Raw genomic sequence first — 22,065 nt, 5'->3', positions numbered from 1 at the left:
CAGTGGCCAGTAAATGCATATTATACCCAACAGCATGGAGCGAAGGAGACAAATACAGCCCTGACAGCATTTCTTGTTTCCAGCAGCCTTTAAGAAAGAGCTGGAAAGGTGAAGTGGAGGCAGAGGTTTGGGAGAGGGAGGAAGGTGCCAGGAGCAACACTGACTGGGGGATGGGCCATGAAGGGGATGGCTAGGAGGATGGCTTAAGGGAAGCACAACTGGCAAGATGCAGGGAATGGCAGAAGGGATGGCTAGCTGCTGAGATGAGGCCAGGGATGGGTGGGCATGGGGAAACAGTCAGGCTGGTCAGAGGGGCTGTCTAAGGGGGTGAAGGAAAAACAGAGGCACTAAGGGATGTTGTTGCTAGGGCTGACAGGCAAGGGGCTTTCAACCCTACAAGGGAAAAGCCCTAGCAGGAGCCTGCACTGGCTGCTCACCACTTGGTGGCTGCCTTTCCCCCTGCCACCTCTCCCTCAACCTTGCTGCATCTTGGGTGAGAAGTCCCAGCCCAGGCAGGAAAGCCCCAGGCCAAAGGTATAATCCCCCGAAGGAAAGAGGCGCACATGAAACCCTTCATGGTCAGCCTGCCCCAAGCTCCTAAACAGAGAGCAGCCCTCACCCTTCAAGGAGGGCTGTGTGTAGGGTGGATGGCAGTGCCAGGGAGACACCAGCCACCAATCTGTGGGGCCAAGGCTCACGGGCTGTGAAGCATGACACACACAAGGCAAATAACATGATTTTTTCCCCTTTTTGCAGATCTTGGGGATACAGCAAACGGGGGCGGGAGGGGGGTGGGGCGGGAAAAGCGTGGTATCTTCAGTGAGCCTTTAACAGATAGCAGGCTTGCTACCAACAAAACAAAAAGCAAACTCCCAGCCACAGCAGATCTCACTTCCTCTCCCCTCCCCCCCAATGCCCCAGGGAGGCCATAACATCCCTCCTGCCTTTTCTCACCATCAGCTTTAACCCTTCCGTTCCTTTTTTTTCCTAACCCTCTACAGCGAGACATGCAATCACGGCTACAGGCTCCTTCCTACCAACTAGAGGAGGATCTGCCGAGAAAAATCACAAATCTCTTTACAATGTACCAATATGCTTTACCCTAAAACCTTATTAGAAATATGTTTTATTTGCCTTAAAGCTTACGGTTTTTTACTCCAGAAAGACAAGTCTTTTTGGTAAAGTGTTCAATGGCATTTAGTGTCAGACCCTAGCAGGACTAAAGTGTTACCCAAACTGAGGGACAGTCTGAACTAAGGACTGTATAATAGGTCCTTGCTTTCCCTCTAATTCTTCAAATACTTCCAAATTCAGTGATAAAATCCCAGAAGGCCTTCATGACACCATCAGTTTCTAATAGTTAAGTATTCTGCAGATGAATTAAGCCAACTGATTTTTCTCTGCACTGCAGTGAATTAGGATGGAAACTGTGCTGGTTACCAGCTAACAGGATGGGAATTGCCAGCTGTAGAGCAAGAATTTCTCAGGCAGCTCCAGCTCCATTACTGGCTTTTGTCTAATATCTAGTATGCAAAGTTGCATTTTCTAGTAATAATTACTGGTGACAGCAAATACTAACAAATAATCAATCATTATGCTTCAGTTTCTTCCCATCTCTGCTTTATGAAGTTGCCCTAAAGCAAGTGTTGGCATCAACACAGAGAGGACCAAAGCTGGATATAGTTTAATATTCTCTTTCACGATCTTCAAAAAGATACAAAACTTGTATGTGAATTTCAAGTGTGGACCATGTGCAGGAAGAGCTCCTAGGGTCTCGATCATGTTGCCCTTCAGTTCAAGGTTCCCATTCAACTCAGTGAAGTCCACAATCCATTTTCTGGGCATATGGGGCCAATCCTGTTCTCCATGAAGTCATTATGTTTTACAGATTTAACTCATATTTAAAGCAAGTAGCTAACTGCCTTTGTTAACCACACTGAGATTAAATTGAGTTAATCCCTCAGCATTAGAAAGACATACCACAATTACTTTCTAATTGATGGAGTAATATTTTAATGGCTCCATGGCTTTTAAATCTGAAACATGTTGTTAAAAGCAATAGGGAAAATTACTCCCTGGTTTAGTGCCAACATTGCTAAGGGAGATATGCCAAGCATAAATTTGCCCTTTGTGTTTAATAGTATGGTAGATTTAAAACTGCATCCATTAAAACACTGATGTTATCCTAAAGATACATTTGAGCCACTGGGTCAATGTCTCCTCAAAAGTCATCCAAGTCTGTACCAAGCTGCTATGCAATTACGCAAGCATGACAGTATTTCCTATGTTGTAGTGTTGAGCTAACAACATTTTCTTTATGGTATATGTAACCGCTTTTTCCAGATTGGAAATAGGACAGTATTTCACAGTTTTCCTTCAAAAATATTGAAATTGCACATTGATTTTATCATTGCTGTAAAACCTGTGTGAGAAAAAAAGTGTAAAGCATTATACTAGATTAAATTTTGTTTAAAAATGGGGTTTATATGTCATTGTATCACTGAGAAACACTACTAAAATAAAGACCTGGTGATGAGTAATTCTGTTTTTACTTCTATAGAAGATCTCAATGCTATAATAATCATTGCAAATCCTTTAGCATTTACAAAAGTAATCACAATATACTCAGTTGGTCAATAGTGCTCCCTCACATTAGTGCTTACTTCCAATCTAACTCTTATGTAAAGGAGAGGTAAGCCTTAGGGAAGTTAGTCTCCTCCCAACATGCGAAGGACCATTGTGTGTGTAACACTTAGCAGCAGTTTTGGAAATTTTATACTTAATAGTTGTCACCTGCACTTCTGCTAGAGCCTTCCCAAACTTGAGCATCCAGTTCCTGCATTTGGTCCTCAGATGTTAGACATATGCATTTTCAACATCTTTTAGCATCAGGATGCTCCAATCAATGCCTCTTGGCTTTCCCTGCTGTCTTTGGCACACCTCCTCTGACTGCTGTTCTGTTGCAGGCATGAGACCTCGTAGCCAAAGTATTGACCTGAGAGAGCACTCAACCAGCTTCACTATTACCATTTTGCCATGCCTCTAGTTATGCTCATCTTTTAGGGTATCCTCCTGCATCTCACAGCTTCTTCAAAACAGAGAACCTACCTCTTTATGCAGTCAGATCACTCGTCCTTCAGCTCAAAGGACCTTCTGCTACAAAAACAGGTTCATCTCCTCCCTAAACTCCCTAGACTTCCTAGACTACATGAGTCTGCCTTAGTTTTTTCTGTGCCCTCACACTTGCTGGCTTTTGAAACCCAGTGGCAGCACCAATGTCTTTGTTCTCATTTGGGATTATCTGTTCTATAAACTGCGATTCTATCAGATCCTTTGTCGAACTGCTATTCTTAGGTTTTACCTCCCCATTATCCCATAGGCTCATCCTCAGTTATGAAATAGGAATTGAAGATTATCAGAAGCTTCATCACTGTAAACTTAAGCTGCAAACTGCATTTCTTTAACCTATGGTGTATGACATTATTTAATAAAAAAAAGGCACCAGTTCTCAAAAAAAAAAATTTGCAGTTACCTCTATATGCCATGTACTTTGTCACCCTTTTTCAAAGCAATCTAATTCTTTAATCAGTTCTGTGCTCACTTAATTTTCCCTGTTGTTTGATAACTCTGCTCACCACTAGGGAACAGAAAACTTTTCCTAGTGGAAGGTAGGAGTTAAGAAATAAATTGCAAATAATTTCTACAGAGTTCACAATTTCAGCTAGGAAATCTTACTGGCTGCTTTTCAAAACAACTCAAGATCTGCAGTTTCACAAAATCCTTAGTCATCTTTTTGGTTTCACCACTGCGTGCTTATCCAAGTCAGCCCACAGACAGCTCTGATGTTCCCACTCTGAGTGAGAATTTCGTCAACAGCACCAGTGCCCTGGTTAGAGTACTACCAGTGACAGGGAACATCTGAAAACCCAGTTTCATGCCCACAAAAGAATTGTAAACACACTGTGCTTTGTTGGCAGGCATTGGCTATTCATGGAGGATGAGAACCTAAAGAAGCAAATAAGCCACAGATACACAGCTGTGCTGCCTACAGTTCCTTCTACTGAGACAACACTTTCTCCTGCTATGCAAAGAAACTTAAAACCAAGACTATCTTGTAGCAGTCATCAGGCCCCAGCAAAGATGGAGTGGGAGTTTCCTCTCAGTCAGAAGTCATATGAAAAACAGTTTTCAATGCAGAAAGTCCTTTCTGAGACATTTCTCCAAGCTAAAACAGTGTCTCACTGCTTTTTCCTGTGCTTGCTTCTGGCTACTAAGTGTCTACGAAATATTTCATGCTCTAATTTACACTGGAAGGATAATGAAATTAGAATACTTATCAGATTCCAGGAATCTAGCAGATCAATAAATTCAATACCTGACTTATACTATGGTACTGCCTACAGGTGAGCCAAATCAGATGTGTGATGACACATACTTCGGCATTCAAAGCCATACAAATCAGAGTTGCCTTTCTGTTCCAGGTATAAAATAGAGTCCAATGTGCACAAATGCCACATATTTTGTGTATTGCCACAGTCATATAAAACACTTCCATGACTTCAAAACAGTTTTAATCTGCCCCTAGGAAATGTTAATACAATTTGGCAGCTACATCACATAAAAGATGAATTTGCAGAAAAAAACAGTAATGATGCTTATAGCTTTAAAAAAAAAAATCCACCCACTGTCACACTGAGAGAGAAATTCTGAATATTGCTGTAGGGCCAAGTCATATAATACTATTTTTAATATCAGCTAAAAAGATGTTTACTTAACGACATTTATTAAAGACTTCCAGAGCTCAGGAAGCTCATTTATGGAATCTAACAGCCAGGCATGTTCACCTCAGCTGCCGTAGGAGTAGTTGCATGATATAAAAATATTTTAATACTGTCTTTATATTGTATGTATGTGAACGTGAACATACACATACGTGTGTGTTACCATGCAAGTGTCACCAAGTATGTTCATTGGGCTGGGTCATTTACATGATAGCATGGCACGCCTTATCCACACAACTTCTTTTAAATCTACTCTTTTCAAAATCAAGACAGAAGGAGTAAGAAGATTAATTCTTAAATTGTATTTCTAACCACTTATCAAGCCAAACAGAGATCTTTGAGTTATCTTTGTTTGGTTGGTTGGAGCATTCTCCATGTGCCTTGCCAGTCTTCAATAACAAATTCAAAGAACATGTATGGCACAAATCCCAGAGCAGCTCCAATGATACACCTCAATGTATGCACAGATCAGCACTGGGGCTGGGGAAGGGGGGAACACAAAGTTTGGCATACACAGTTTCAGTGCTTAGCTTTTTACTTAGTTTGCCAAGAATTCTCATTTGTGTTGATTTCTGCACTTCCAATATGTTTCTTTAAGACTACTCTTACCTAACATGTATCTGCCCTGATGCCTTGTCAGCTAGGCATTATCACCTTACTGTGGCTGCTTGTTCAACCTTGAGCCGGCGCTAATGTTGGTTAAACAGTGAGACAGTGTAATAACAGTATACAATAAAGAAAAATACAAGGCAACTAGCATAGCAGAAAAAGAAAGCTTCCACATTATTTAATGATAATTTTGCATCAGAGTGAAAGCATCAGGGCTTAGAACATACAAGAGTTTCTTTATCTAAGAAAGCTGCATTGCATAAAGTAAGGTTAAATTTAAACAGATTATCATTAAATTAGTCCAAAAGACTGTGCAGGCACTTATGTTCTAGCTTGCGCAGTTTATTTGGTTTAATTTAAAGCAATTTAAGTAGTTTGAATAAAACTGAAATATGCTCCTTTAAAACAAGTATCACTGTTTTTATTATGTTTAAATAAAAGACAATTCAGATTATATGAGCACAACTTATTGGTTAGAAAAACCTTAAAACAGAGAACATAAAGAAATGGAAATACTCAGCTAGTCCATCCAAGATTCATATTTAGTAACATTTATAGCTATATCACAACTCTAAAAGCAGACCAAGCAGGTTTCACAAGATTAAATAAATGCAGGACAATGTTGCCAAAGTAAAGTCATTGCAGTCAGCACTCAGGCGAGAAACCTCTCTAGGAAATAATGCCATTTTTTTGATGCAGTGTTTAAATTAATATTTGAATGAGTTCAGTAACCTGTTGTACAAGACAGCTTGTATCAGTTCACCTGAAAGGTAGCAAGGCAAGGCAAGGTGAAGGATAACTACTTCTGAAATCCAAAAAGAACGTGTGCTTGACAAACTGGATTATCAAGAAGGCTAAAGGGAAGAAAAGAGTTCACTAGAAATAGAAAATAGATTAATTTGTTGTAACTAATTCTAAGGAGAACCTGACCAGGGATCTGTTCAGCTTCAGGCTAAAATTATTTTGCCAGATATTTCAGAAAATTTACAACATGAGCTATGAATTACATTCATACAACATGGAGTCTCAAGTGTTGACTCCCAACTGAAAAATATTGAAAACCTACCACCAGCCCCATCCAATACAGGACACAAAGCAGCTGCACATCTCTGTGTGGTGTCCTTTATTCAATAGTTTTTTCGGTCTTAATATATTTCCTGCACAACCATACAATCCTTCTTCCTACTTTCTTTACAGAAATAGGCAAGTACTCTAAAGAAATCCTCTTCGCGAATGACCTCCAAATGCAATGTGCTTTAACCTTGATTTCTAAGCCACTGCTCATACTGTTCTTGTTTGTGTTCCTTCCTATGACCCTTTTGTTACTCTGTCACTCCTCAGTGCCATTTCCTCTGTCTTTGCCCTCTTGCTTATTTCACCGACTCTTCCCTTCTGATTGAGGAAAACAGTCTCGTACTATTAGGGGAATAAGCAGATGACCTAATGGAGCTCTTCCATCTCTAACTCCTATGAACAGTGCCTCTAAGTGCCTCTTTTGTTGGTTTGTTTGTCGGCTCTAGCATTAATTAGGTTTTTAACAAGTGCATTGTTTGCTAGAATGGCATAAAGAAAAACATGTTAAAGCAACCAGCTGGATCTAGTTGACCTATAAATTCATCTGCCTGTTTTCTAACTAGATAGTGTCTCACGTGATATGTGATACGGTTATTGCTCAAACAAAATAAATGAAAATTCTGAAAGTCACCCTGGTTTTATTGTGTTTAGGCCCAGTTCTCATTGATATGAGACCTTTTACATCAAACTGGCAACAAGAAAGGGTATAAATGCTATTACATACTTTCCCCTACAACTGTAAAAGGGCTTTGCTGTTAACCACAAGTAAGCTTGTGTTCATTACGTTTTCTCTAACATTTCTCTTTGCTCATGTATTCTATAATGCCAGGTACTAAATTAGCATTTTAAGATTTTATAGTAAAGTTAACCAGGGCTATGGGATACATTTTTAACTGCACTGTTATACCAGCAAAGATGAGCATAAGCAAAATAAAAATTATTCTGCTTATTTACCTCAGGGATTCAGTTACACTGGCTATATTTTTTACCCTGAGACAGCTGTACATGTAAAGTACAGATCTGATTTAAAGATACATAAAATATAGCTTACAATTTATTTGTGAAACTCCCTGATGGTGGAAACTACACACATATCCTGCAGCTGATGACCAAGGCAAGTGGCTTGATGCAATTACCAAATGATAATGTGAATAACATGAATGCATACACAGCAGAAATAAATAAAATCATTGTCTGAAGAGTTACTAAGGATTTAGAACTGGAAGCAGACAATTTAGTGCAGGAGACCAAAGTTTCTGCAGTTTGCAAATAAATCATTGTAGACTCCTAGGAAAAAAAAAAAAACCCAAACTGCAGCAGAGACAGTGATGGATTCCAAAATGAGAACTGACATGCTTAAAGAAAAGAGCTAGCAGACAAAAACCTGTATTTAAGGACATACTCCTGTTTGCAAGCTCCCTCATAACTACAGTGGAACCAGAAGAAACACAGGGTCAGGCCTGAATCACTGGCCTGTATAAGGGGTCATTTGTAGCTATTCTCAGAGTGCTTAGACTGTGTCCCATTTAAGTCCATTTTGCACTGGAATAAAGGTTTACATAAGGCTGAGCAATGATGAATCACACACTGAAAACAAAAGCTCTGGGAGGAAAAAAAAAAGCTTTTGGAGGAGAAAGGAGTTACTTTTTTCACCACAAGTCCTGTATACAGTCCCCTGTATACTCTCTCCACTAGAGATAATAAAACAGTAACTTACACAGCTGGCTCTCGAATAACACTAACTACAATAAAACATTATGCAACTGTGCATATGGTTGCTGGTCTGTAAAGGGCAGACATATGCTGGCTTGATATCACATCTAGCTCTGATAACTTTGCATGGCCTATTTAATTCATCACTGAGTATCAAATGCCACTGGTGCAAAAGCATAAGAAGCATGACTTTCTGTATTGCATTAGGCTGTTAGCGCAGTTATTGCCTGTTCCCTGCTTCCTAAGTGGTTTGTTTAGCTGTTAAGTGTCCAACAGATGAAGTTGATAAAGCATGGCAGCAGCTATCTAACCTGGGGATCTGAATGGGCTCAATACTGCAGGTACACTCTGGCTGACTAGTCAGAGGAGTACTCCTTTTAAATGTGCTTCTCTACTATGTTGGTCTTTTCAAATGGCTGAGCATAGTCCCCGTTTTTTGCTTGCAGGCAGAACTGTATTCACCTAGAAATGTGTTCTGCCTGGACATCTGGCCACAATGCTGCAGAAGGACCCAGATTTGAGCTTTCAAGGCTTACAGTGGATTGAGTGATCTAGTACATCTCTTTCAGCAGGTGATGAAAGCCAGGGTATTAAAAAAAACCCAGAAAGACAGCAAACTTTGTCTAGAGGTGTTGCAAATACTGTGCTTTCTCTTGAATTCTGATGGTGGGCTGGTCTGTATGATGCTTGCAGTTATTTTACTGTTTGTTCCAGATAAAGAAATGAGACCTTCATTATTTATAAGCTTTAAATTAATCTTCTCATTGTAATACCTAGAAGCCTTAAAAATTAATACTGCTTCTAGAGTTACAACACCTAAGTGAAGGAAGGCAGAAATATCTGTCTCTTCTACAGACAGGAAATTTAGGCATAGATTGTCCCATCAGCATACCTCACACTGGTTGGCAGTTGCTTCAGAGAATTCACTGGGAGGTGGACAGGTGCCAGAATAGGGCGTGCACAGCTCCCCAGGAACTAAATCTACAGCTCCTCTTCCTTATAGAGACATAACCATCAGATCCATTACAGTTCTTCTTACAGAAGAAGAACAAGTGTAAATGATTGATGTGGTTTTGGCTGTGTATTCTACTCACAGCTATGCCCTGTGCAAGCTTCTTGAATAACAGCACACAGGTGATGGCTGCAGAAGACCTGCCTATACTAGCTCCAGCAGGTTGTAAGCCTGGCATAATTGGTTTGAAGTAATGGCAGATCTCTCCCTGGCTTTTACCAAAGCCTGGGTTATATCCTTGTGACGTGTCTTTTGCTGTGTGTTCAAACACTGCCTTAATTTGATTTAACTGGACACAATTCAACAAAGTAGAAAGGAAGTTGAAGCTTTCTTCTTGGTGTAAAAGGCACTAGGAACAGAGCTAACCCGCAGAGAAAATCCTTGGAACCTGTTTGAAAACAGAGCACCTACAATGATGTTCGTGTTCTTGTTCAAATTAACAACAAACTACAGAGAGGGAACATATTTGCATGATAGACATCCAGCTCAGAATATGCTAGGAACTTCCCTTGCTTTACAGTCTTTATGAGTTTCAGTGGGTGCAACGAAAGGTAGTGAGCATAATCCACCACAGCAAGCAAATGTAAATAATCCCATGGAATCTTACTGACAAGCCAAGAAAAGCAGAGCACAACTACAGTGTCACTATACAGTGTCACACATTACTCCCTTGAATGTGGAAAAACACCAAGAAAACAGCCACAAGAAGCTGCTTTTCTTGATGATATCTGCTCAAAAGAGGTAAAATATTTTACACTAGTGACAAAGCCAGATATTCCACCTACTTAGTATATATTCAACTGTATAACAACTCTAAGACAGGGAAAAATCACGCATTATAACGCTCCAAAATTTTGGAGTTACTTTAAAGTTACCCTGTGCGTCCTTTCTAAATCCCCTGTGAGCAAGCCCTTCATCTGAAATCCCCTATCATTTGTTGACAATGCCCAGAACAAACTGGATTCTGCCCAGGGAATTTGAGAGCAAAATAGCACTCAGCACATTAAAAGCAGCCTTGAAAAAGTATGGTCACAGATGAGGTATTTGTAGAGGTGTCAGCATTAAGCACGCATTAAGCACACAAAACAAACAAATTGCCAAAATTATAGCATGGCAAAAGGTCATCACAAATCAAGAATGATACAGTCTTTATTAGAAAAATGATATCTTTGAAATACTAAGAAATGGCACTAGTAATGGAAATAATAAACAGACCTATAACAAGTAATGCAGGCTTGTCCTCTTACAGTTCAACATCTGTATCAATGATCAACCAGCCCTGTTCAGCTCAATAAATCTAACTTGACAAATGACTTATTTATAACACCCCATGAACCAAGGGTTTTGCCTAGCTTCAACCCACGTGACTATCGATGCTCTTGACTGGAATGACTCTGTCATCTCTGAATTTATGAAGCTAATCTTAAGCATCTTCAAACAATTTAGAATTGGATCTGATTTGTCCACTGTTGAGATCCAGTTCACCTGGAAATGGCAGGACAGAACATAAATTTTGTATGTATGTCACAATAAATATTTTGCCCAATTGACATGACCAAAACATTGCTGGCTACAGCAAAACCGCTTAAAAGAAGATCCAAAAGGAAGCAACTGTAATTTCAGCATTTTCAGCTCAATGGAGAAACAGAAAGAAAAGCTGATGTCACTGAACTTCTATCTCCAGTTGTCAAGAAGAGAATCAACCTGTAAATGCCAAAAGTAATCTCTGAAAAGGTGTTGAAAGGCAAAGGATAATATTAAAAAATGAAGCTATTCTAATGGTACAGACACTTGTCAATATGAAAAAAGCATACACTATAGAATTTGTCTTTGTATTCTATAAAGCACTGTGTAATACTGAGGATGAAGCCTGCGCCACAGCACAGGATCAGATTTAGAAAAAAGCACAGCTGTGTTAGAAGGATATAGAAAGAAAAAAAACTGAACCGAACCAAATACAGTCGAACAATCCAATGGACTTGCTTTATGGTTACAGAAACAAAACACTTCCCGGCATGGGAAACTTTGTTTTGTTTGTCTCGAAAACTGCACTTCTGTTTCTAAAGACAGTTTATCCATTTAAGGCAGAGTCTGCAATTTAGTTCCCATGCATGTATAAATAGGTTACAGCATACCTAACCACCGTACTTGCTTAAAAAACGAATGATATACTCACGATGGGTAAATGCCTCAAATATATGAGCATGTGAATACAATATGATTTTTTTTTCTGCGTGCATGTATGTACAACTGTGGCAAAAATTGTGGCCATGCAGCCAATGTATGCTATAATCCCTATGCTACAACTACTACTTCATGTTGTGTAAGGATTAAACTTGGCTCACATTACACTTTTATACCAGTACATAACTATTCATTTTTTATAGCTTTCACCCCCTATACACCAGGCAATACTTTCTAGCAATCAGGAAGGGTTTTTTTTGAGTTTGTAAGTAGGCACTGCCACAATATAAGGCAGGATTCAGAAGGACTTACAGTTTCGACTCTTTACACTAGCACTGACTGTGACCTTGATAATTTAATGATCTTAATAAATCTTGATGTTCTGTTCTCAAAAATTATTATGGTACTTCTGAATGTTTTAAAACTATAGATCCTATTAAAAAAATGACTTATGCTTTTATTCATCCAGGATCAAAAACTTAACCTCTCCACCTGTCTCCTCAACTTTAAAATCAGGGAAATAAAACCTGCATCATGCAGGTAAAGAAACTTACTTAACAACTAGCCTGCTAAATACGTTGAGGATACTGCAAGTATTAAAATTTGCTATAAAGTTTTATTCCCCACATTGTTTTGATTAAGAATTTCCTTTATTTTACTGGAGGATGAGTAACTCCATGCATTGACAGAAATTATACTATTACTGCTGATTTTAAGTTGATGTGTTTTTTTGAAGTTTATGTGATTTTTAATGAATTGCATGATGATATACAGTTGTATAAAACCTTGTGAATTAATAATTTTGTTGCAAGAGCAGAATATGCAATTTTGGATGGTATGTTTATATATTATATTTAAGATACAGTAATTTAAAGTTCACATTCCAGAAAATCAAAAAGGTGTCCTTTTTTCAGTGCTTCATATAGTTTTGCCAGTGTTTTATTTTCCGCATATCACAGGAAAAATTACACAACTGAGAAAATTTAGCATCAAATATTACAAAAGTGAAAACTACTAGACAGAACCTTTTCAAAAGTTGTAAGAATTCTAACAGTGCCTTGAACTTTACTTGAAGTCAGTTGCATTGAGAAGAAGTAAAAAGAAGACCTCGTGAATTCATTTCAAAACCAACAAGAAGCTGTTATTTTTTAAAAAGCCAGCAGTATTATAAAATTCCAACCTTAAGAAAAAGATGTTTGAATCCCTGAGGTATCCTCTTAACTTTCCCTTGACATTAGTAACTTCCCTAGGAGTTTTGACATACTTCTTCCCTTCCCCTGGTCAGTGCCGCTGGCACAATGATCCTTGTTTAAAGAATTATTCTTAAAATACATGGTAAGAAAAAAAAAGGATTTATTCTGATCATGAGAAAAAATACTAGCTTGGCTCTCCAATGGGGAAAGGAAGTACAGTACTTGGAGGGAAGGTGTTGAGAGTGCAGGAAGGAGGTACAGTCCTCTTTCCTGACTCAGCGGAAGGCACACTGATGGAGTATTGATAAACCTTACCATGGATCCTAATGAGGTAATTAAAGCAACAAGGCTCCCGGGGGGGGGAGGGGGGGAAATGACCACCCACCCCCACCCCAAAAATCCCCAACAAACTCCAAAGGGTCCAAATAAAGTAACATTCTTGTGAAGAGACTTGCACCAACATTACTGTTCAACCACTTCTGTAAGCACTTGGAGTTCCTCAAGATAGTAGAGAAGAACAAAATATTACTACTATACTGACATGTTAAAGAAATTACCTTCTGCAAAGAAATCTGCCTATACTGGTGGCTTTCAAGACCATCTTTGAACAGAGGTCTTTGTACCGTTAAAAGCCTAACAAGCAGAGCTCTGGCCAAACATGTACTGATCCACACTACTGTGTGGAAGACTAAGACTGGATTGAAAAAAAAAAAAAATCTTAGTTCATAAGCTTTTTTCCAGGACCATAGGAAAATCCAGGCTAAAAGGGGCCTCAGGAGGTCTCTAGTCCAACCTCCTGCTCAAAGCAGGGTCAGCTCTGAGCTCAGACCAGGCTTCTCAAGGCTTTATCCAGTTGGGTCTTGAGAGCTCCCAAGGATGGAGACTGCACAGCCTCTCTTGTCAATCCATTCCACTGCCTGACTGTCCTTGTGGGGAGAATTTTTTCCTTATATCCAGTCTGAACCTTTTTCATTTCAATTTATGCCATTGTCTCTTGTCCTCCTACCATACATCATTGCTGAGCCTAGCCCTATCTCCTTGATTTTCCTCTAGATTTTGGAAAGCTGCTATTATGCCACCCCAAAGCCTCCTCTTCTCCAGACTGAACAAACCCAGTTCCCTCAGCCTCTCATTGTCAAAGTTTAAAAAAGTTCATTCTCAGTAAGGGTAATGCAGATTCAAGCATTTATTACAGAAGGGATCACCCCTAAGACAACAGTCTAAATAAAATTAAACAGGAGGACATGACTTGTGTGGCACCGATCTCTCTGAATGCTAGTGGAAATTAATACAATCAGAACCTTGTGGAATTAAACTCTGTTCATATACCAGGAAAAACAATATATTTTCTGTGCTTACTAAGAATGTTTTTTAACAATATTGTGTGAAATGCTCTAATAGGCAAACTGAATTAGCAATAGCTGTGTACCTGCTGAAAAGTCATATGCTGCACTTCATTAATGCATCAGGTATGCTCTAAAATAAAACATGGAACAAACTGCAGACCTCAAGGGAAGAAAGTAAATGAGTAACTCTGTTGCAAGGGTATTATGACATTAGTTTGTAAAAACAGTAATAAACTAAGGGCCAAGATGCACAAAAGACAGACAGGTAAAACTTCTTGATTGTTCTAAAGATAGTTTCAATTATTTAGTTCATGTTAACTCTTTTGGATCATTTGACATACACACCAAAGGGCAACATTAGGACTTTCCATAAGCATAACATCGGATTTTCACCTGCAATAGCATATGGTAATATTTGCTAAATTGCCCTTCTACAACAGGTGCTCTATTTTATGAGGTGATATTACCTGTCCCTTTAATGTATAAAGTCATAAAGTAGTGAAATTGTTTCCAAGGTAAATGGGACCACCCATTCACTTCATCCTCTGTAAGAATTGGAGGTATCAAGTTGCAAGCATGTAAGTGACTATGAATAACAAATTAGGGTCACGTACTACTTTGATTTATGCCTAAGTATCACCAAAATTCAGACATTCAAGATGAAGGTTGTGCATTTAATCTCTACATTACGGCCATCGTGGCAGTTGGATAGCCACAATTTATTACCAAAAGCCACAAACAGTATTGAGTGGCTTGAGATCATAGAAGTCTCTGATGAGCTTATCTAGCAGTGTGCAATACATAATATGTCACTGTAGTGACATGAAGATGCCAGTCCTCACGTGTGTGGCCTAAGAAGGCTAATTGTGAAAATTTTCCAAACAGAATTTTCCCCTTTAGCTCCTTCATTCTAACACTGAAGGTCCTGCCTTCAAACCTACTAATAATCTGCATTTTGCTATATATTCAGCTATGATTATTCATTCAAGAAAATGTCATAACATAAGGAAGTAATGAAAACAATGTCTGTTTTGATTCTTTAGCATGCCCACACCAAATAAATTATTTTAAAATGGCTGAACAAATTCAGAGTAACTGAGTGCTTACACAATTAATGAGCTGATGTATCCTAACATTGCCCTCCCAGGGATAAATTCATCACTAGTGAATTCCATTTGAATTATCTTCATCTGTCAAATTAAACCAAGGATATGGTCTATGGACTGGTTTAGAAAAATATCAACTGTGTTAAAGCTACCTAATGATTTTGCAATCTTCTTTTTTACCTATGACTTTGCAGCAGATTTCAATACTCAATTTCCATGGGAAAAATCAGAACATCCACTGGATTACACAATGCTAGGAGTGCTAGGCCTGTCACTTAGAATCAGTGCAATAGGTGGACAAGGCAGGACTGCAGAAACCAGAGGAATAATTCATTTCTTATACATAACATTCCTTTAAACAGGCCAGAAAGAGAGGGTTGAGGTTGGGCTGGAAATGGTTGAAGGAGAAAGGGAGGGTTGTGACTAAAAGCAGGAAATGATGAAGGGGGAGATGAAAGGATAAGGAGCTGTAATAATGCTGTTGCTTACAGATATCTTCGTAAATTTACTGGGTTTTGCATAAATATCATGATAAACAAATGGTAATTTTCTGCACCTTTGATACATGCTCTACAAATACACAGTGACAACCATAACCCTGAATAGCTTACAGTCTGAACAGATGAGGCAAATAAAGGGTAAAGGGCTCAGACAGAACAGACTTGCCCAAGGCTACACCACTTGCAAGTGACAAGAGTGTACTTTTACTGCTGCAGCTATTGCTTCATGCTGTCTTTTGTACAGAAAAAGCAAAGTTATGTTTCGTGCAGGTGAGAAGAACCCAATGAGATGTCACTGCTGCTTTGAGCAAACAGGCAGGTAGGTCTATGGCTTGCCTGCTACTTGTTTTTTGCATGGGCATGCCAGAGCATTACTGCCAGGTGCTGGATAACACCCCAGAGACCAGTGTCATGCCCTCTCTCCTAGACGCACAACAGGTACCTCAAAAGTGATATAAAACATGGCAGTCTGTCTCATTCCTTGACACGCTTGTATTCTGTCCCAAAGCATTCTGGCTGTGGACAGCTGCTTGGGTATTTTCCCCGAGCGGTTTCAGATCAGTTTTCTGCCATGGCTGGTCTGCCACTCGGCAGTTGCAGAAAGTGCAAATGGGACTAATCAGAGCCTCCTGAGGCTCCTCCAGAGCACTGACCCATTCTAGCCCTGCCATCATCAGTAGCACCTGCACCTCTGCTAGACTCACTCAGGAGAGAGCAATGTTGATGAGACCTAGGATGGGATGAGTAACACTTAGCAGCAGCAGCAGAGAGGAGCTGGGGAGACACCTGCCAGTCACATACCTGTTGAGCCCATATTCCATCTGTTATAGTTACCCAAGGAGAGCAAATAACTCAGTCTGGTTTTTCCTCAGCTGTTGACTTTGGCATCAGGCTGCGGCTGTGAAGTTCACAGTCAGCCCGGCACAGACCTTCTTTAAAACCCAAGAATTATTCTTAGTGCAGCTGTGCCATAGGATATAAAGTTGCTGTGATGTTCCCTCAGTCTAATTGAAACACCCGTGCTATCTCCATGCTCTTTGTCTTGACAAGGAAGACTTCTTTTTAATCCCCAGATCAGCCTCACTAAGCAGAAGAACATAAACATGACATTTATAAAAGGATACTTCTCACAGATGCTCATCTCTCACGTTAGTGTTCACTATCGACAACTCCTCTTCCGTTATCTAAAGTTCTTTCTGAAATTACTCAAGACCTCTAAATACACGTTACTGGGTTTTACCCATAGTCTATTTTAGTACAATGGCAGACATAAGACCTGTAATAAACTCATAGGCATAAAAAGGCATGATGCCTGACAGGAGACCATACGCTTTGCAGTTTTTTTTTCTTTTTAATCATTAAGAGTCCCATGTTACAAATAAACAGTAAGATATCCCCTCCAGAGGAAATTATATGCCTTCCCTTCCCCCCGCTTCTCCCTCCTGACTCATTATTTCTTTTCTACACATGCTGTCTGCAATGAAAGAACATGGAAAGGGGTAGAATCACACACATCCTGCTTCTGAATCTCAAACCATAAATCTCTTGGGGACAGAAATCTCCTTCGCAAAGCATAAATAACAAATGAGAGCATTAAAATCTGAAAATACAAATCAGTAAACTACCGCTTTCCTTGTTTGCCAAGGAAAAGTCCCTCTGCTACTCCGCATCCCCCGAAGGATGGACGAGGATATTTTGGCAGGAAAACCGCCCCGCTTACCTGGATCATGCTGGCGAACGCAGGATACTTCCCTGCCGCGGCGGACCGGGCTCTCGGCGGGCCGCCGCTCGTTCCGGGCAGTGCTGGTGCTGGAGCCCCGCGTATCGCCGAGACCCAGGGTGCGGCTACGGCGGCGGCGCGTTGCGCGGGCTCGAGGCCGGCCGGTCCGCCTGCGGGAGCCGCCGGGGCTGCCGCCGCTGCTGCTGCTGCTGCCGCCGTGGCCGCTGCCGCCGCTTGCGGGCTCCGATTGCATCAGCGGGCGAGGGCGGCGCACACGCCGGCCGGCGCTGGGGAGAGCGGCGAGGGGCTGCGGGCCGCCCCGCCTCGCTCCTCCTGGCGGGCACGCACGCCTCCCGCTTCGCCCTCGCCCTCTCCCTGGGGAAGCACCGGCAGCGCCCCAGGCGGGGACGAGGCCGGCGGGAGCTGACCCACCGCCCGCACCTACCCGCAGGAGCAGGTCGGCTTGCAGGGTCAGTCGTGGCCGGTGGCTTGTCCCTAAAATGGCCCCACATCATGTGCCTACCAAGCAGAGACAATTAAATGCTTTTCCTGTAATTGATACTGAGGATAACACGTTCTTCTTACCCCTCTCCCTTAACAAGCATTAAGAAACTCATCATTTTCAGTCTCTGAGTCATTTCCTCCTTCTTGCGTCCAAGTTGTCTGACACACCAAACACCTCGCAGTTTATCCCTCCCATCGCCAGCAAGCCCTTCGGCTCTCTCGCTGCAAGGCAGGCTTTCCCCAGGCCTTCTGCCTTCCACCACTGCCTGCACAACTTGTGCTAAGTCCTCCAGCACTGGCCATGAACACAGGAGGGGCCCACACAACCCATTTTATTTGGAGCTAGCTGGGATTACCAGATGTTTCACAACAGGGCTCTGGGTCCTCCCCCTGCTAACCAGTGCCTAGTCCATGCTGAAGTCCGTGTAGCTACACCTTCACAGCTCTTCATACCTCAGCTGGCCATCTCACAGGCCGCTGGCACATACTGCTGTGTCTCTGAGTTCTGTGCGTAGGTACCCGGCAGGCAGGCGGCCGGCACCTGAAGGCAAGAGAATAAACATCAGAGGCCGGTCCACTCACTTCTATCAGTGCTGCTGGCAGTGAAACCGTACAGCAGTAGTTGAACTTTTTAGAAGAAAACCCCAGTGTAACCACAGTGTAATGTTCACAATCTGCTTATTTTCATCTTTACTGATTTTACGGTTAAGTCTTTTCTTCCTTTACTACTGTTTTCGTAAATGTTTTCCCCTTCTGATCTGCTTGCGAGTAGTTATAGAAAGCTGTTTCATCTCGATGCTACTGTCAAAAGTGTCAGGTTCTGCTTTGCATGATGTACGTGAATTATTCTCTCTCGTATAGTGTGCCAGAGATTCATTACATAAACATAAGTATATCTCTGTTCCTGCCACTCTTCAGCCAGGTAAGAAAGTGCTATTTAATGGAATTACAAAAATTTGGATACCAAAGAAACACGGGTAAACGATGCTACCCAAAATGAAAGTTCATGTGAACAGTGATGTTTTAGTGGCTATTTAGGAGAGAAGAAAGATGGAGCAAAAAACAGGAGGCAGAGAAGGCAGCAAAGAAGCATCAGACAGAATTCATCATCAGTGAACTACTACTAGGCGCTCATGAGAGCAATTGAATCCATTCACGATGAATTATCTTCAGATTAAAACCACAACGTAGGAACAACCATGCTGGGTCAGGCCAAAGGTCCGTTTAATTCAATATCTTGCCTCTGACATTTGACAATAACAATGCCTACAGAAGAGGCACAAGAACAGAATAAGCATGTGGGGGCACTTTCCTGATATGCTCTTTTTGCCTCAAGGGGTTTGTACCACAGCAATTTCCTGAAAGATGGATTCTTTAGGCTTAACAATTCTTCGTGGATTTTTATTCTATTAATTCAATTGTCCCTTGAACCCATGTAAAATTTGGCATCTATAAGATCTTGTGCTAATGAGTTCCACAGTTTAGCTCTGTTCTCTGGAAAAATACATAATTTTGTTTTATTTTGAACTTGCCACTTGAAAATTTCACACCATGCTCTGATATTGTGAGACTGTAAACACAAAGAAAGATCAAAATATTCATCCCCTCTATGTCATTTGTGATTTTACAGACTACTTTGAATCCTCTGTCAGCCATCTCCTTTTTCCAGATGAAGAGTCCTAATCTTTTTAGTCCTAATATAAAAACAGTTCCATACTCTTGATCATCCTTGATTTAGGATGGGGACATGAACTGCACAAAACTCTCAAAATGCAGGTCGCCATATTTACTTTTAATTTGCTTTTTTTCCTCCGTTTCTTTTCCTAATAATGCCTGGTGTTCTGTTTCCTAATTCTACTATTCCTGAGCACTAACCTGAACTGATATTTTTACAAACTATCTAATTCCAAGATTTCTCTCCTGAAGTAACAGGTCATTCATAACCCATCACTGTTTACATAAATTTAGCATTTTTTTGGCCATGTGTATCTTTTTATACTTGCAGACATTATTATGTTATTTTGACAACTGTGTACTCAATTTCATAAGGTCTTTCTGCAACTCTTTGCAGATAGCTCTAGTTTGGCTGAATTATTTAACACCGTTACCCTGAAGGTTTTAATCTCATCAGCAAACTTTGTCCTTTCTCTATTTGCCTCCATTTCCCTACCATTTGCTTAATTGCACAGACTCTCTCTCTCTTCTGTTTCTTATCTTTTAACCAATTAATGAGAGCAACCATAAAAGCACCCTTCTTGTGGGACCTTATTTTCTACGAGCCTTTGGTAAGGGACCTTGTCAAGTCCTTTGGAAATCCAAGTAGATCGTATCAATTGGACCTCTACTGTCTGCATGTTCATTGAATCCTTCAAAGAAGTTTCTAGATAGGCAAGTCAGGATTTCCTTTCAGAAAAGCCATGCTGAGTCTGCCCCTCAACGTGATATTTATATGTATATCTTTTTGCATTACTTACTACAGGTTCTACAGTTTCTCCAGACTTACTTCAGTATCCTGAATCCCTCTAGAACAAAAGCTGTGTGAATGCAGTTTTACTGTTTCCAGACCTCAATTTGCCAGCCTGAACAGTATTGTGCCCTTTTTTCTCTCTAAGTTGTCTGCATCGTGCTCCACCATAGAGATGCATTTCAAGTTATCCTTAAACTACTGCCAACTATTGAGGTATGGAGCAAAATCTATAGCCTGGGCATAACTAAGAAATAGGAGAAGGAAAGGAAAGGGAAAGGAGAAATGTTATCTGAACTACAGAGGATTTGTGCAAAGCCAAAACACCAAGTTATCTGGGATATATATTAAAAAGAGATCTTTTTATTGATAGTCAAGCTGCCCCTGAACTTGCAAATAAAAATCAGAAAAAGGAGACCAAAACTCAGACAGGCTACACAACTTACCTCAAAACTTGCATCTTGCTGCAAGACCTCAAAAACTGAAATTGCCATTATTAAATGTGCCATACAGATATATTTCTGCAGCGTTGGCTTGCATTGCCTCAACCTAGCTACACTTCCTTATAACATTCTGGAGTAACACTCCAGAAGTTACCATGCAAGGGACATTACTTTATCTTTACCTCTACTGATTCAATCAGTTGTATTGATCCATCAGTAACAGCATAAATTTTCTACATTCTGAATATTTCATTTTCATAAACCAGGCCATTGTTCATTTCTATGCTAGTTTTTCCATTAATGCAAAGCATTCTGTGAATGCTTGACAGCACTGTTAAACTTCAGAAGTTTTAATCAGTAAGTTTTTCACAGATATGAGAGAATTAGGTAATTTATGTGCTTTGAGTCCAAAGTGTTTCCACAAGTTCTGGAGATTCACAAAGTGAATAGGAGCGTGATACCTGGGGCCCTAGAGGCAGATGATGTTTGTAGACTGGCCACAAAAACCTGTGGTTAGTATGTTCCATTCCTTTTGCTGGTCTGCACAGAAGCCATGCAGAAGAGCACAGCATTCCTTCTGCTTGCTGTGGGCCCGTGAGGGTTTTCAGTCGTGCACATTATCCAAACCAGAACTGAATAAACTCACATTTTAGCCACAGAAATATGAGGAACTACCGTTGGGAAAATGAAAAGGCTCTATGCTATAAAGCCAAATGAGGAATTTTGAAAGAGGCAGCTTGTGTAATTCCATAATTCTACACAGAATGAAGGGCAGAAGCCCATAGCTTGATACACTTTCAAAGGTTTCCTCTTCTAACCCCGGTCTGTATAAAGAGGATATGATGGAGGTGGGTAGAAACCAGGTTTTCCATTTAGAGAAAGCTGGGATTCTGAGATTTTTCTCCTTCTGAAATGGAATGAAAACTTCCTGTAGTAAAATGTAGGGAAAGCAATTTTGATTCAATCAAAAGGTATCATTTGATTTTGATCTTTTAAAATTTTCAAACCTTTTTGTAATATAAGCCCTTTTGAAATCTGTTCCAAAGTTATTTTTAAAAAAACCCAAAAATAAAAATGTATCTTTTTCAAAAATATCAGAATGGTATGTTTTGATCTTTCTGAAATACTTTGCTTCTACTTAGCTTTTGTACTAAAACTTAGTTTCTGCAACTGCATGAAAGTGCATTGGCACAAATATTTCAAATAAGGAAACATCAAATTTCATCTAAAGTATTCTTCAGGGAAAACCTGTGGCTGATTTCAGTCCCAAAACTAAAACTCTTCGGAACAATTAAGAAGGTAACTGCAGGACATGATTTCCATATAGCTGCTTTGCAGAACTGGGAATACAGTTGTGGAAAGTTTTTAAAGTCCTGAAGTAAGTGAGGGAAAGAGAAACCTTTGGATAAGAATCAG

General features: G+C 40.3%; 1 protein-coding gene across 2 annotated transcripts in view; it reads right to left on the bottom strand.

The window, feature by feature from the left end:
• Positions 1 to 22,065, bottom strand: part of BCAT1 (branched chain amino acid transaminase 1) — a 92,144-nt gene that overhangs the window by 50,992 nt on the left and 19,087 nt on the right. The window contains exon 1 of one of the 2 annotated variants that reach the window (XM_075160395.1): positions 17,239 to 17,564. The exons of the other annotated variant lie outside the window; for it this stretch is intronic. Coding sequence (XP_075016496.1) covers positions 17,239 to 17,247 — 9 coding nt within the window. The 5' untranslated portion in view covers positions 17,248 to 17,564. Of the gene's footprint in view, positions 1 to 17,238; positions 17,565 to 22,065 lie in introns of those variants that run through there. 2 annotated transcript variants of the gene reach the window in all.

Source organism: Calonectris borealis, chromosome 1, assembly GCF_964195595.1.
Source record: "Calonectris borealis chromosome 1, bCalBor7.hap1.2, whole genome shotgun sequence".
In the NCBI taxonomy this organism is placed as follows: Eukaryota; Metazoa; Chordata; class Aves; order Procellariiformes; family Procellariidae; genus Calonectris; species Calonectris borealis.
The sequence above is the reverse complement of the archived record's forward strand: the minus strand, read 5'-3'. Positions and strand labels throughout refer to the sequence as shown.